The following is a 16150-nucleotide window of genomic DNA, read 5'->3' on the forward strand; positions in this document are numbered from 1 at the left end:
TTCAGGTTATTTTAACGGTCTCCATTATTTTCTCTTTTCTTTAAACCTTAACAGCTTCTGCTATTTAACTTGATCAGTTTTGAGTTTGTTTGGAGCTCGTTCAACCTTCACGCTAAATAAAACGTCTGGATCCTCAAAAGCGACGGCGTGAAAAACATCGACCTGCGTCTGAATCGGTGAAACTTCTCATGAGCATCTCAAGTTCTGGTTTGATGTGAATTGATTCGCGTTAATTTACTTTTAATGTTCATCGTCGACTGTCTGTATGCTTTGGAAACGTGCCGCAGTAATCTGAGTACTAAACATGTAACCCTTTATAGGAAACTCTGTGAAATACGTGGAAGATTTTCTCTCAATAGCATTAAACAGAAATTGAACGTAATTATCTGGCATTTGAATTTTCTTTTACGACGACATCAATGGAAACTGCTTTTAGTTCGTGTCTGATGTATTTAATGTATTTAAATAAACCAGGGGGGGGTCAAACATGTGGCCCGGGGGCCAGAACCGGCCCGCCAGAGGATCTAATCTGGCCGCCATGTGATTTTTTTTAAATTTATTTTTTTAAAGTATAAAAATGAAAACTGACAGACGCTGATCAAAAAACACTAGATTGTCAAAAATGACATTCAAAACCGCCCCTGGTCAGAATTAATTAATGCGTCTGTGGAGGTCACATGACGCAACACCTTTCACAATAAAGGTGTCCAATTTATGTGAAGTGATACTTTAGACACGTAAACTCAAAACAATTTCCAGATGACAAATTGTTTTAATCCTGAATAAAAATATGAAGCTACAAGTGACTGAGGGTTTTTTTTTTGCAAATATAATATCTGATTAACTTTAATATGTAAATTTCTGTAAATTTGTAAAATTCTTGCAGTTACAAAAGGATGAAAGACTTTGACATTTGTCCATATCTGCAGTTTAATATGTTGTATTTGACTTGTTGGGCCCCCAGAGGTCAGATCAGGTTGATGTGGCCCCTCAACTGAAACCAGTTTGACGTCCCTGAAACAAAAGGTTCCGGGGGTTTATCCTCTGGAACCTTGTTTTCATTCATTGTTGTAAATAATCACCTTGTTGGACGGGAGCAGGAGTTCTCATACTGACAGCAACACTAAACGTTTCGTGTCCAAATCATGAAATATTTCTGTCGTTTTTCTATATATTCTGATTGGCTTTCTCCATATCTGGTGGTTATAATGTTGTGGCTCATGGGTGGAGAACCCACGTTACGTTAGCGAGGTTCTGCAGTTCGATCCTGCAGGATTCCCCTCGTCCACCGGTTGGTCAAACAAACTCATTAACGAACTTAATAAAATGCATTTATTTAATCTCAAAAATTATAAAAATATTCTGTGGAGGATTAGAAACGTGATTGGAAGTGGAATTCGTCATTTGTGACGACAGGAAGTCGACCTGCTGCCGATTCTCCCCGACGAGATCAAACCGTGGGGGGGTCCCCCACAGGGCCAGGGTCGTCCTGGAGGAACACGTCCGTCTCACCGAGGACTATAGTCTCTTCAGGGCCTGAGGGTAGTACTTGAGGAAGATCCTGTTGACGATGTCCAGCGTGTCTCCGTGAGGTTTGGTCGGGTAGCGCCTGCCGTTGTGGACGAACCCCTTCTCCACCTGGAAGACGGCCTGGTTGAAGGAGTCCTGCTTGTAGGGACGCCCGCTGTCCAGACACTCCACCAGCGTCTGCACGAACAGGGCCCAGCGCTGGGCGTAGTAGTCCTCCATCAGGCCCCCCCACTCCTTGTTGGCGTAGTCCAGGATCTCGCCGCTGGGCCCCCACAGCGTGAGCTGGTTCCTGGCGTTCACGTCGTACAGCTGGGCCTCCTGCTCGTCCAGGCCCAGGGACCGGGCGCGCTCCAGCCACGTCCCCAACAGGAAGTTGGAGTCGCTGCTGAGCAGACGGTCGAGTTCGGGCAGGAGGTCGTAGACCAGCACGCCGCCGGCCGTCAGCAGCTCCGGCAGCTTCTGGTTCTGGTAGGCGTCGGCGATGTCCTGGTAGAAAGACGTGGTGAGGAGCTGCAGGACCTGCCGGGTGACGTCCACCAGGTCGTACCGGAACGTCTCTTCGGACATGAGCGACGGCGCCGCCTCGACCAGGAGCTTCCAGGCCTGACACACCAGCGCCGCGTCGTACCAGATCCCGGTGTTCAGGCGGAAGGACGGCCGGCGCACCAGCGGGCTGTGGTTGTGGTTGCGGTAGTGCGGCACGGTGCAGTTGTAGGCGCTGGCGAACAGGAGGCGCCACGCGGCGGTCAGGTTCTCCTGCGTGCTGCCGTAGCGCCGGACGGCGTACAGCGACGCCCACTTGGCCAGGTTGACGGGCTCCTTCCTCCACGCCAACTCGCTCATCAACTCGAACATCACCGGGTTCTGCTCGATGCCCTCCGGCGTCATGCCCACGCCCACCAGGGTGGAGTTTGGGAAATGCAAGGCGGCGAAAGGCCCCGAGTTGATGCTCTCCACGGTGCCGAAGAAGCCGTCGTTGCCCCCGAAGTTCTGCAGCATGCACCAGATGAACGGCTGCCCGTAGAAGGACTCGGTGGAGGAGAAAATTGGCTCCGTCTCCGCGAACAAGTCCAACACGATCATTCGTCCGATGGGCACGCCGTGGAGTAAGGCCTTGATCTGGGCCGGCTTCCAGAACGCCGCGTCGCTGAAGAACAGCCAGCCCTGCATGAGCCAGACGGCCCGAGGGTCCACTGCGGAGGACAAAGGAGAGTTGGATGAAGGTCAAGGACACGGTCCGCGCCACAGTGTGAGACCGCGGGTCGTCCTCGGGTCGCCAAACTGGGGCAATCATTGTACTTGGATCCCAAAATACCCGCCGAGAGCTAATGGGCGCCGGCGACCGGAGACCGGGTCCAAACACTCACCGGCCGTCATGGAGGCAAAGACCGAGCGACTGACTGCAGAGAGATATTCTGGGTCAGAGGAGGGCGGGGTCATCTCGTTGAAGGTGTCGGTGTTGTAGATGTGGTCTGTTCCGAATTGCTTCACCACCTGGGACAGATAGAGGGAGCCAATTTGAAGGAAAAGTGGGTCCCGGGGGTCTAAGATATAGGCGCAGGAGAAGCTGCAGTTGAAATGCGCCCACGGCCCTAATCTGGTAACATTGGCTTCTGGGTAAAGCCTGAAACACAAGAAAGACTGCAGTGAAGCAAACATCGGGACGGTCGCCGGTCAAACCAAAGCACTCGACTCGCTCACTTCCTGTTTCCGTCAGACATCTAATACTGATACTAGGTTCAGGACCCAACAGAATCGGTTCTGCGGGGTTCCTTCCAGTGAGCTTCAAGGAATAAACGAAGCCGCCGGTCAAGTGAACCGATGAAAAACACCAAGTCTCTGCTAAAGACCCGAGCAGGTCCCGGAACCTGAGCTCACCGCTGGTAGGAGATTAAAGTACTGTCGTGAGGAGGATGTGGGAAGTACTGCAGGATACGCTTCATCACAGCAGAGTAATCCCGAGTCTGATCTCGTCTACTTTCTCCATGAAGGACCTAAACACACGACGTGACGCAGGATGAGTAGGACTGGAGTACTACAGACGAGACTTCGTGGTTTTTGCATTTTCACCGTGGTGACGAGGCCTCATTCAGCATTTGGTCCCAGCGGGAGAAACTCTCAAGCACCTCTTAGAGCGAGACTGAAGCCAGTTACTGACTTCCTGTTTGGGGCGGGGGAAGCGGCAGGCTACAGAGCGCCGACAGCCAATCGGAGACAAAACCGTGGGTCACGTGACGTCAGTCAACATTTACCTGAGGATTCCTTTCGGGACGTTCCCAGAGAACGCAGGTAGAACAGGAAGCATCCCATAGGATCTCATTCGCTCCAAGATCTTCAGCTGCAAAAGGAGAAGGAAGCAGGTGAGGATTCACTTTGATCACTGCAGCTGTGGGAGGAGCCTGAACCGTGGCGGTGTCGTGGAATGCCCTGCCTGGACTCTGGTGGAACGCCCTGCCTGGACTCTGGTGGTTTGGTGGAACGCCCTGCCTGAACCCTGGTGGTTTGGTGGAACGCCCTGCCTGGGCTCTGGTGGAACGCCCTGCCTGGACTCTGGTGGTAGGGTGGAACGCCCTGCCTGAACCCTGGTGGTTTGGTGGAACGCCCTGTCTGGACTCTGGTGGAACGCCCTGCCTGGACTCTGGTGGTAGGGTGGAACGCCCTGCCTGGACTCTGGTGGAACGCCCTGCCTGGACTCTGGTGGTAGGGTGGAACGCCCTGCCTGGACTCTGGTGGTTTGGTGCCAAGGGGTGTGGAGGTTTCCGTACCTGGAGGACCAGCTGGTTCACGTGCCAGGACTGCGGCAGAGGCCCCCCGAACCGGAACATGTTGGCCATACGGTTCCAGGCCAGAAAAGCCGGACCGGAGAAGAACTCCTCGATCTCCGATTGGTTCAGTCCCAGAGCGCGGTAGACCTGAGGGCCCAGAACCACAGGGTCAATATTGATCATTTAAATGTGATCAAGAAAGATGGCGGCCAGCCGCCCCCCCCCCAGGCCCCCCGGACCCGTTACCTCCTGCCAGAGGGCTTCCTGGCCCGTGAACGCCAGCGGCAGGTTGATTCCATTGAGAGCCATCCAGTCGATCTCCCTCTCCCACCGGGGCCAGTCCCACCACACCGCCGAGTAGCTGAAGGTGCACACGTTCTGGTAGTACCGGAACCTACACACACACACACACACACACATAATGAGATGATGTTGGTTCTGCTGAGGTTCATGATGTTGGTTCTTGCTGAGGTTCATGATGTTGGTTCTTGCTGAGGTTCATGATGTTGGTTCTGCTGAGGTTCATGATGTTGGTTCTGCTGAGGTTCATGATGTTGGTTCTTGCTGAGGTTCATGATGTTGGTTCTGCTGAGGTTCATGATGTTGGTTCTGCTGAGGTTCATGATGTTGGTTCTTGCTGAGGTTCATGATGTTGGTTCTTGCTGAGGTTCATGATGTTGGTTCTGCTGAGGTTCATGATGTCGGCTCTGCTGAGGTTCATGATGTTGGTTCTGCTGAGGTTCATGATGTCGGCTCTGCTGAGGTTCATGATGTTGGTTCTGCTGAGAACCATTTCCATTTGAAGCGGTGGCGTAAACAGGCCCTGGGCGTGAACCGGCGGCGCCTCGCTGTTCACATTGTCTCTTTTGTCTTCGTCCATCAGGACCGTCACAAACACACACTTCGTGTCCTCACACACACTCTCTCTCTCTCCTACTTCATGGGCGGGATTCCAGGGCAGTAGGACTCGCTCTGATTGGTCCGAATACGAAAGTCAGCTCCGTCTCCAGTCTGGTCCACATGCTGACACGTGACCAGGGTGCGTGTGGACGTCCCGGGCGTCCCGGGCGGAGGAGCAGTCATGGGAAACTCACACCGTTATTATCAAACAAACTCCACACGACATAACTGAGGTGCGCTGATGCAGCTCTAATGCACCACAGATAATTGAACGGGGGGTGGAGGGGGTTGGGGGGGGTTGAGCACAGGGTCCATAGTGCTCACAGTAAACAACGCTCCATTGGTCAGGCAGACTCCGGAAGGCACGACCCTTCTATGTGATGTAGATCTGTAGAGCCAGAGGAGCTGGCGCCGGGCCAACGTCCTCCGGCGCCGGAGAACCACAGTTTCAAAGACGCCGCTTGGCCGAGGTCAGGAGGACGTGTGACGTCAATGATTGGTGGAAGGAGCCGGAACACGACCAGGAGACGGGACCGCCAGCAGCTTCCTGTGTGGCGCTCCGCCCTCTGGGCCGCAAGAACCACCAGCAGCTGGTTCAGCGACCGGTTCTCAAATGAGAACCCGCCAAAGAACCGGCTCTTTGTCCACCGTTAACGGAGCCAGTGGAACCACAGCTTTACGTCACCGATGTCCCCGATGGAGGAACCAGGTGATACGCTCATCTATCGATTGGTGGCACCAGGTGATACGCTCATATATTGATTGGTGGAACCAGGTGATCGGTGACACCAGGTGATACACTCATATATTGATCAGTGGAACCAGGTGATCGGTGGAATCAGGTCATAACTCATCTAATGATTGGTAGAACCAGGTGATCGGTGGCACCAGGTGACACACTTATCTATTGATCGGTGGAACCAGGTGATAACTCATCTATTGATCGGTGGCACCAGGTGATACACTAAACTATTCATCGGTGGCACCAGGTGATACACTTATCTATTGATCGGTGGAACCAGGTGATCGGTGGAACCAGGTGATAACTCATCTATTGATTGGTAGACCCAGGTGATCGGTGGAACCAGGTGATAACTCATCTATTGATCGGTAGAACCTGGTGATCGGTGGAGCCAGGTGATAACTCATCTATTGATCGGTAGAACCAGGTGATCGGTGGAACCAGGTGATAACTCATCTATTAATCGGTGGAACCAGGTGATCGGTGGCACCAGGTGATACACTCATATTGATCGGTGGAACCAGGTGATAACTCATCTATTGATCGGTAGAACCAGGTGATAACTCATCTATTGATCGGTGGAACCAGGTGATCGGTGGAACCAGGTGATAACTCATCTATTAATCGGTGGAACCAGGTGATCGGTGGCACCAGGTGATACACTCATATTGATCGGTGGAACCAGGTGATAACTCATCTATTCATCGGTAGAACCAGGTGATCGGTGGAACCAGGTGATAACTCATCTATTAATCGGTGGAACCAGGTGATCGGTGGCACCAGGTGATACACTCATATTGATCGGTGGAACCAGGTGATACACAAATCTATTAATCGGTGGAACCAGGTCATAACTCATCTATTGATCGGTAGAACCAGGTGATCGGTGGAACCAGGTCATAACTCATCTATTGATTGAACCCACCTGTGCGGGGTGTTGATGCGCAGGACGCCGCTGAGCCTGGGCAGCGGCCTGGGCAGGCGGAGCTGGTCCCCGGACCAGGACACATGGCAGTTGCAGAAGTACTTGAGGTAGTTGTAGATCCCGGAGGCCGCCGCCACGCCGCTGCTGCCCGCCGCCACCACCCGGCCGCTGCGGGACGAGCGCAGCTCGCACACGTCCAGCCCGTCGGCCGACAGGCTCCGGTTGACCGACACGACGAAGTCGGCGGAGCGGCTCCCCAGCAGCCGCTTCAGCAGCCCGGCCACCGCCTTCCCCTGAGCCTTGTCGCTGGCCGCCGCCGTCAGCCCCTCCAGGCCCGGGAAGGAGCCCCGCGAGCCCGCGCACAGGCTCGCGAGCAGCAGGAGGACCGCGCAGCGCGTCCGGGGAGACATTTCTGCTGATCCGGACGGATTATCTCACCGGACGAACCCCCCGGGTTAAATCACCGATGTACCCCCCGGATTAAATCACCGAGACGGTTCGCAGGTCAGATTTAAAGTAACCAGGAACCCGGAAAGTTCAGCCGCAGGCCGCGGACCAATCAGGAGCGGGCTGCCTGCAGCTGCCAGCCAATCAGGACGCGGAGTGACGGCCACGTGACGTAAAGTTACAGAAGTGGTGAGATTCGCTGACAAAACCAGAAATCAAGTGACTTCAGTAAAAAACCACGAGACACAGACGACAAAGTCCAGAGAGTGACCCCGTCAGCTGCTGCACATCTGATGCAACATCTGCTCTTCTCGCCAGTCTTATTTCCGTTTTAATCTGGCGACCAGCCTGGACTTGGTAGTTTTATTTTGACAGTCACCATCAAAACAATCCAACTTGGTACTTTTATTTTGACAGTCACCATCAAAACAATCCAACTTGGTACTTTTATTTTGACAGTCACTGTAATAACAATCCAACTTGGTACTTTTATTTTGACAGTCACCAATCCAACTTGGTACTTTTATTTTGACAGTCACTATAATAATCCAACTTGGTACTTCTATTTTGATAGTCACCATCATAACAAGCCAACTTGGTACTTTTATTTTGACAGTCACCGTAATAAAAATCTAACTTCATTCTTTTGTTTTGACAGTCATAATAAAAATCCAACTTCATTCTTTTATTTTGACAGTCACTGTAATAACAATCCAACTTGGTACTTTTATTTTGACAGTCACCATCATAACAATCCAACTTGGTATTTTTATTTTGACAGTCACTATAATAATCCAACTTGGTACTTTTATTTTGACAGTCACCATCATAAGGATCCAACTTCATTATTTTATTTTGACAGTCACTGTAATAACAATCCAACTTGGTAGTTTTATTTTGACAGTCACTGTAATAACAATCCAACTTGGTGGTTATATTTTGACAGTCACCATCATAACAATCCAACTTGGTACTTTTATTTTGACAGTCACTATAATAATCCAATTTGGTACTTTTATTTTGACAGTCACCGTAATAACAATCCAATCTGCAGTGTGTTTTCAGTACCAACTCGTATCCTGACAGGAAAAAATAGTTTCCACTGCTTCTACCGTTTCCATGGAAACGGACATCCCTTTCAAAATGCTGCGTATTAAACTTGAAACTTTCCTGAAACACAAATGTAAAAATGTGTTTCGACTCGGAGCGTTGTCGTGGAAACAGCTGAAGGTTCTCAGTGTTCTGGTCCAGCTGTGGGCCGAGGACCAGATGTTGGCCACCGCTGCATTGAAAGTCCGTTCAGAAATGTTGGATTCGTCCTCATTCAGTCTATTTCGTGTATTGAGATTATCGTTAGTTACAGTTACCATGGTTACAAAGGAAACGTGTGATACGACATCGTGTCCTACAATAACAGCAACTCAGTGTTGAAAAGTTTTCCTCCGAGTCACTGTGAGAGTTTACGACAGGAAGTCGTCACATGTAAACAGCGAAGAGGGGGGTCACCGCTGGTTTCCATGGTAACCATTCACCAGCTCCTAGTAACCAATAACCACCCATTTTTGGTGTAAAAAAGACAAAACCGCAACTTGTCACTAAATTAATCAACAATATTTTAAGTTGTTCTTCTACTTCATGGTTTTTCTGTTATTGAAGTAGAAATAAAAATAAATCTGCAGCTGATAAATGATAGAAAAATAAGACTTTGTTACAAACCAAGTACTTTGATGCAGTTTTCTTATTAAAACTGCATCAAAATGATCCGGTCTGATCCGGTTTTCCTCAGTAAAAGATACAAATAAGAACCAAACATCAAATTGTTCTCAGATTCTGATCTGAAGAAGTTAAAGTACAAAGTCTCTGACCGTCTGGACGGTTTGTAAGATTATATAGAAATAATGACAAGGATTGATGTGGTGGAGCAGCGGAAGGTGGAGCAGGTCAGAGGTGGAGCAATGGCAGGTCAGAGGTGGAGCAGGTGGAGCAGCGGCAGATCAGAGGCGGAGCAGGTGGAGCAGTGGCAAATCAGAGGTGGAGCAGGTGGAGCAGCGGCAGTGCAGGTGGAGGTGGAGCAGCGGCAGGTCAGAGGTGGAGCAGTGGCAGGTCAGAGGTGGAGCAGGTGGAGCAGCGGCAGATCAGAGGCGGAGCAGGTGGAGCAGTGGACTTCAGGACTGCTGGCTGCTCCACTGGTTGGCTATAGGGCGGCGGAGCAGCTCCTCCACGTGACGAGCTACGTCCATCGTGTCCTCCAGGTCAAAGTCTCCGTCAGCGTCCAACATGTTGTCACTCCTGAAGCACAGCAGCAGAACGTCACCGCCAGAGAACGTCTGTAGAACGTCCACGTCTATAGATAGCAGATGTTTGTAAACTGAATTTACAGAGGTGTGTGTGTGTGTGTGTGTGTGTGTGTGTGTGTGTGTGTGTCTCACATGGGGGGGTAAACACAGCTGCCGGTGTGGCTGAATGACGGAGAAGAGTTTTGGTCCATGAAGGAGGAAGATGCTCCGCTGGGGTCTGGGTTCTGAGTGGTGAACCTAACACACACACACACACACACACACACACACACACACACACACACACACACACACACACACACACACACACACACACACACACACACACACACACACACACACACACACACACACACGTTTATCTATAAACGCTTTTCACAGATAAAATAGAACAAACAAAGTTCATAAAATCAGTAAAAGTGACAAAAGTGTTCAGATAAAAGTTTTATTAGATAAAAAATGTCTTCAAGTGTGTTTTAAAAGTACTTGTGAAGTCGAGTGTCAGGGGGAGGGGCTAGGACCCCAGGGGGGGAGGGGCTAGGACCGAACCGCCCGGGGGGGAGGGGCTAGGACCCCCGGGGGGGAGGGGCTAGTACCTGTGCCCTTAAAGGACCCGCCCCCCCAGGTTTTAAAGCAGGTCTTTGGGACCTTCAGGAGCCTGAGGATGGGAGCCTCCTACACTGGTACTCTCTACTCTGGTACTCCAGTACTCTAGTACTCGAGTACTCTAGTACTAGCAAACACCTGGATTCACTCTGACAGCAACTCTAGTACTCGAGTACTCCACGTGCCGCCGCCCGAGAAGAGAACAAATGAAGAGACTTACTCTGGAACCACTTGTTTGATCTGCGGCTTCACGTATCCGTCCACCGCTTTGGCTGCAACACATCAGCATGACGTCACTCCCCGTCCCCTGCTGACCCCCCACTGCCCCCGGTGGTCGGGGGTGGTACTCCGGCAGCAGTACTCACAGAGGGGGGGCGTGTAGTACTTGGCGAAGACCTCGTCTTTGGGCCTCTCGGGGTACAGGAACAGGAGGTGGTTCAGGTCGCTGATCCGGTCCGCCAGCGAGCGGATGGAGAAGTCCTTGGTGGTGTAAGGCAGCAGGTTCCACACCAGCCGCTCGCCTGCCACACAGCAAACATCTGGATTCACGCTGACAGCAAACATCTGGATTCACTCTGACAGCAAACACCTGGATTCACTCTGACAGCAAACACCTGGATTCACTCTGACAGCAAACACCTGGATTCACTCTGACAGCAAACATCTGGATTCACTCTGACAGCAAACATCTGGACTCACTCTCACAGCAAACATCTGGACTCAGTCTCACAGCAAACATCTGGATTCACTCTGACAGCAAACATCTGGACTCAGTCTCACAGCAAACACCTGGATTCAGTCTCACAGCAAACACCTGGATTCCCTCTGACAGCAAACACCTGGATTCACTCTCACAGCAAACACCTGGATTCACTCTCACAGCAAACACCTGGATTCACTCTGACAGCAAACATCTGGACTCACTCTCACAGCAAACACCTGGATTCACTCTGACAGCAAACACCTGGATTCACACTGACAGCAAACACCTGGATTCACTCTGACAGCAAACACCTGGATTCACTCTGACAGCAAACACCTGGATTCACGCTCACAGCAAACACCTGGATTCACTCTGACAGCAAACACCTGGATTCACGCTCACAGCAAACACCTGGATTCACTCTGACAGCAAACACCTGGATTCACGCTCACAGCAAACACCTGGATTCACTCTGACAGCAAACATCTGGACTCACTCTCACAGCAAACATCTGGATTCACTCTCACAGCAAACATCTGGATTCAGTCTCACAGCAAACATCTGGATTCAGTCTCACAGCAAACACCTGGATTCACTCTGACAGCAAACACCTGGATTCACACTGACAGCAAACACCTGGATTCACTCTGACAGCAAACACCTGGATTCACTCTGACAGCAAACACCTGGATTCACGCTCACAGCAAACACCTGGATTCACTCTGACAGCAAACACCTGGATTCACGCTCACAGCAAACACCTGGATTCACTCTGACAGCAAACACCTGGATTCACGCTCACAGCAAACACCTGGATTCACTCTGACAGCAAACATCTGGACTCACTCTCACAGCAAACATCTGGATTCACTCTCACAGCAAACATCTGGATTCAGTCTCACAGCAAACATCTGGATTCAGTCTCACAGCAAACACCTGGATTCACTCTGACAGCAAACACCTGGATTCACACTGACAGCAAACACCTGGATTCAGTCTCACAGCAAACATCTGGATTCAGTCTCACAGCAAACACCTGGATTCAGTCTCACAGCAAACACCTGGATTCACTCACACACAGCAAACACCTGGATTCACTCACACACAGCAAAACACCTGGATTCCATCTCACGCACACAGCAAAACACCTGGATTCCCTCTCACGCACACAGCAAAACATCTGGATTCCCTCTCACGCACACAGCAAAACATCTGGATTCCCTCTCACGCACACAGCAAAACATCTGGATTCACTCTCACACACACAGCACACATCTGGATTCACTCTCAGGGCAAACATCTGGACTCAGCCCCTGGTTGTGATAACAGATCACTTCCCTCCGTGAGGTGAAACCCTGAACTGACGGATCAGCAGCAGACTGTCTCCCTCTGGAGGCAGTCTGTGGTCCTGCAGGGGCAGGAGGGCAGGTGGAGCAGTGAGCAGGTGGAGCAGGTGGAGCGGTGACCTACCTGCTTTGTTGGGGTTCTCCGCCACCCAGGCGATGGTGATTCCTCCGATCTCAGAGTCGCTGAAGCGAAGCAGGAAGGTTCCGTTTGGTTTGGAGAGCAGGAGGTCCTGAGCCTGCTGCTTGTTCACGAAGCCCAGGATGGCCCTGACACACACACACACACACACACACACACACACACACACACACACACACACACACACACACACACACACACACACACACGCCTTTTTAGCCACGAAAGAAATTTTTTCAGTTCATCGTTTGGTTTTTTGTTTTGCTAAAACTGTTTTGTTGTAGTACAGATGTTGGTCACATCCTGTTAGTTAAACACTCGTCAGGTGAGTCAGAGGACGGAGGACGGAGGACAGAGGACAGAGGACAGAGGAGATTACCCGTCATTCCAGTGAGGCTTCAGGTGTTTCTTCATGAGCTCCACAACGCCGTCAAACCACTGCCAGAAGGTGAAGTTACGTCCCGGGAGGCTCTCCTGCAACACATGACCTGATTAGGGTGGAGGACTGGGGTCTCTCTCCCCCACCCCCCCCTCTCTCTCCCCTCTCTCCCCCCCCCCTCTCTCTCTCTCTCTCACCCGGTTGAACTGGGCCCAGGACATCGTCATGTTCCTGTAGTCGTCAGGATTGTTGCTGCTGCTGCTGAAGGACTTCTGAGCCAGAAACACCAGGTTGTCCTCGGACAGTCCTCGTCCACTGTGCATCTCCGCCTTGTACTTCATGTCCAGAGCCTCGCAGAGCTGCGGCCACAGCACCTTGTCCGGCACGATGAAGGGCACTCTGCCCTGTGGACGCACAGACAAACAACCCAAACGGATCACTCTCAAACCAAACGGTTCGCTCACAAATCAAACGGTTCGCTCACAAATCAAACGGTTCTCTCACAAACCAAACGGTTCTCTCACAAATCAAACGGTTCGCTCACAAACCAAACGGATCGCTCACAAACCAAACGGTTCGCTCACAAACCAAACGGATCACTCTCAAACCAAACGGATCGCTCACAAATCAAACGGTTCGCTCACAAATCAAACGGTTCGCTCACAAATCAAACGATCACTCTCAAACCAAACGGATCGCTCACAAATCAAACGATCACTCTCAAACCAAACGGATCGCTCACAAATCAAACGGATCGCTCACAAATCAAACGGTTCGCTCACAAACCAAACGGATCGCTCACAAATCCGGATCGCTCACAAATCAAACGGTTCGCTCACAAACCAAACGGATCGCTCACAAATCAAACGATCACTCTCAAACCAAACGGTTCGCTCACAAATCAAACGATCACTCTCAAACCAAACGGATCGCTCACAAATCAAACGGTTCGCTCACAAATCAAACGGTTCGCTCACAAACCAAACGGATCGCTCACAAATCAAACGGTTCGCTCACAAACCAAACGGATCGCTCACAAATCAAACGGTTCGCTCACAAACCAAACGGTTCGCTCACAGCACACACATCATATGTGTGGCGACGCGTATCGCCATGGCGATGGACGGCGCGGTGCGTCGAGGCGTCCTCTTACCGGCTCGGCGAAGGCGTTGTCCCACAGGACGGTGGCCGTGGCGTTGTTGTCCTGACTGCCGTGAACGATGACCACCACCGGCAGGGACAGGGTCTGCAGGACGGAGGGACAGACAGAGGGACAGACAGTCTCTTCAGGACCGTCCAGACTGATGAGTCAGCAGAACGGCGGTCAGCTGGACTCACCTTCACATGGAAGACCAGCTCGTTTCCTCCGACGCTGAACTGAGACTCAAACAGGACGGTGAACTTCTCCTCCGTCACAGACTCCGCCCCCCGGCGGTCCGAACGCTTGATCCTCTTCAGGGACTGGAGACACAAGACGGGACGGCTTGATGGGGACCAGGTGATGTGATGGAGGAGGGGGAGGGGCCAGACCAGGTCTCACCATGTCACCAGGGGGTCTCACCATGTCACCAGGTCTCACCATGTCACCAGGGGGTCTGACCATGTCACCAGGGGGTCTCACCAGGTCTCACCATGTCACCAAGAGGTCTCACCATGTCACCAAGAGGTCTCACCATGTCACCAGTCTCACCATGTCACCAGGTCTCACCATGTCACCAGTCTCACCACGTCACCAGGTCTCACCACGTCACCAGGTCTCACCATGTCACCAGTCTCACCATGTCACCAGGTCTCACCATGTCACTAGTCTCACCACGTCACCAGGTCTCACCATGTCACCAGCAGGTCTCACCACGTCACTAGTCTCACCACGTCACCAGGTCTCACCATGTCACCAGCAGGTCTCACCACGTCACCAGGTCTCACCACGTCACCAGTCTCACCATGTCACCAGGTCTCACCACGTCACCAGTCTCACCACGTCACCAGTCTCACCATGTCACCAGCAGGTCTCACCATGTCACCAGCAGGTCTCACCATGTCACCAGGTCTCACCACGTCACCAGTCTCACCATGTCACCAGTCTCACCATGTCACCAGGTCTCACCACGTCACCAGTCTCACCATGTCACCAGGTCTCACCACGTCACCAGTCTCACCACGTCACCAGTCTCACCATGTCACCAGCAGGTCTCACCATGTCACCAGCAGGTCTCACCATGTCACCAGCAGGTCTCACCATGTCACCAGGTCTCACCACGTCACCAGTCTCACCACGTCACCAGTCTCACCATGTCACCAGCAGGTCTCACCATGTCACCAGCAGGTCTCACCATGTCACCAGGTCTCACCACGTCACCAGTCTCACCACGTCACCAGTCTCACCATGTCACCAGCAGGTCTCACCATGTCACCAGGTCTCACCACGTCACCAGTCTCACCATGTCACCAGTCTCACCATGTCACCAGTCTCACCACGTCAGCAGTCTCACCATGTCACCAGCAGGTCTCACCATGTCACCAGTCTCACCAGGTCTCACCATGTCACCAGCAGGTCTCACCATGTCACCAGGTCTCACCATGTCACCAGGTCTCACCACGTCACCAGTCTCACCATGTCACCAGTCTCACCATGTCACCAGTCTCACCACGTCAGCAGTCTCACCATGTCACCAGCAGGTCTCACCATGTCACCAGGTCTCACCATGTCACCAGGTCTCACCACGTCACCAGTCTCACCATGTCACCAGTCTCACCACGTCACCAGTCTCACCACGTCAGCAGTCTCACCACGTCACCAGTCTCACCATGTTCCTGAAGTGAGCGCTCAGGGTTCCGGTGGCCTGATGATATTCCATCACACAGTTGTTGTTGAGGATTTCTCCACTGCTCTCGCTGCAGAGAGGAACAGAGGGTCATTGACCGGAGGTCCACACTTCTCCCTCTATGGAGAACCATCGGTTCTCCCTCTACAGAGAACCATCATTCTCCCTCTACGGAGAACCATCGGTTCTCCCTCTATGGAGAACCATCGTTCTCCCTCTGTAGAGAACCATCGGTTCTCCCTCTATGGAGAACCATCGGTTCTCCCTCTGTAGAGAACCATCGGTTCTCCCTCTACGGAGAACCATCGTTCAAACACAACAATGATTTTCAGACCAGACCAGACCAGACAGACAGACAGACAGACAGACAGACAGACAGACAGACAGACAGACAGACAGACAGACAGACAGACAGACAGACAGACAGACAGACAGACAGACAGACAGACAGACAGACAGACAGACAGACAGACAGGCAGACAGACAGACAGACAGGCAGACAGGCAGACAGGCAGACAGACACCTGTGTGTGCTCTCGTTCTTCAG

At 51.9% G+C, this 16150-nt stretch overlaps 2 protein-coding genes across 2 annotated transcripts in view; both read right to left on the bottom strand.

Annotated features, from left to right (window-relative positions):
• Window positions 1-1372: 1372 nt before the first annotated feature.
• On the bottom strand, window positions 1373-7342 carry naglu (N-acetylglucosaminidase, alpha). Its single transcript, XM_080517613.1, has 6 exons — window positions 6863-7342; window positions 4542-4689; window positions 4296-4442; window positions 3783-3868; window positions 2898-3154; window positions 1373-2723 (listed from the first exon to the last, which is right to left on the bottom strand). The coding sequence occupies exons 1-6, from the start codon at window positions 7270-7272 to the stop codon at window positions 1519-1521; spliced, it is 2253 nt and encodes a 750-aa protein (XP_080373739.1). The 5' UTR covers window positions 7273-7342; the 3' UTR covers window positions 1373-1518.
• A 637-nt stretch (window positions 7343-7979) lies between these two features.
• The window catches only part of LOC308146124 (signal transducer and activator of transcription 5B-like), a 16613-nt gene continuing 8442 nt past the window's right edge, over window positions 7980-16150 (bottom strand). Inside the window, exons 11-19 of the mRNA XM_080517788.1 lie at window positions 14118-14240; window positions 13933-14025; window positions 12977-13183; window positions 12780-12874; window positions 12386-12528; window positions 10578-10733; window positions 10433-10484; window positions 9739-9843; window positions 7980-9598 (exon numbers count right to left, since the gene is read on the bottom strand). Of these exons, the coding sequence (XP_080373914.1) occupies window positions 9475-9598; window positions 9739-9843; window positions 10433-10484; window positions 10578-10733; window positions 12386-12528; window positions 12780-12874; window positions 12977-13183; window positions 13933-14025; window positions 14118-14240 (1098 nt within the window). The 3' untranslated portion in view covers window positions 7980-9474. The remainder of the gene's footprint in view (window positions 9599-9738; window positions 9844-10432; window positions 10485-10577; window positions 10734-12385; window positions 12529-12779; window positions 12875-12976; window positions 13184-13932; window positions 14026-14117; window positions 14241-16150) is intronic.

The sequence above is a fragment of the Blennius ocellaris genome (genome assembly GCF_963422515.1).
Source record: "Blennius ocellaris genome assembly, chromosome: 21".
NCBI classification, from domain to species: domain Eukaryota; kingdom Metazoa; phylum Chordata; class Actinopteri; order Blenniiformes; family Blenniidae; genus Blennius; species Blennius ocellaris.

What these genes read in the sequence shown, in the direction of transcription:
- naglu (XM_080517613.1), bottom strand. Translation starts at nt 7,272, where the DNA reads ATGTCTCCCCGGACGCGCTGCGCGGTCCTCCTGCTGCTCGCGAGCCTG. An exon ending in CGCATCAACACCCCGCACAG is followed by an intron (nt 4,690 to 6,862) that starts GTGGGTTCAATC and finishes GTGTGTGTGTAG; the next exon opens with GTTCCGGTACTACCAGAACG. An exon ending in GTCCCGAAAGGAATCCTCAG is followed by an intron (nt 3,155 to 3,782) that starts GTAAATGTTGAC and finishes CTTGTGTTTCAG; the next exon opens with GCTTTACCCAGAAGCCAATG.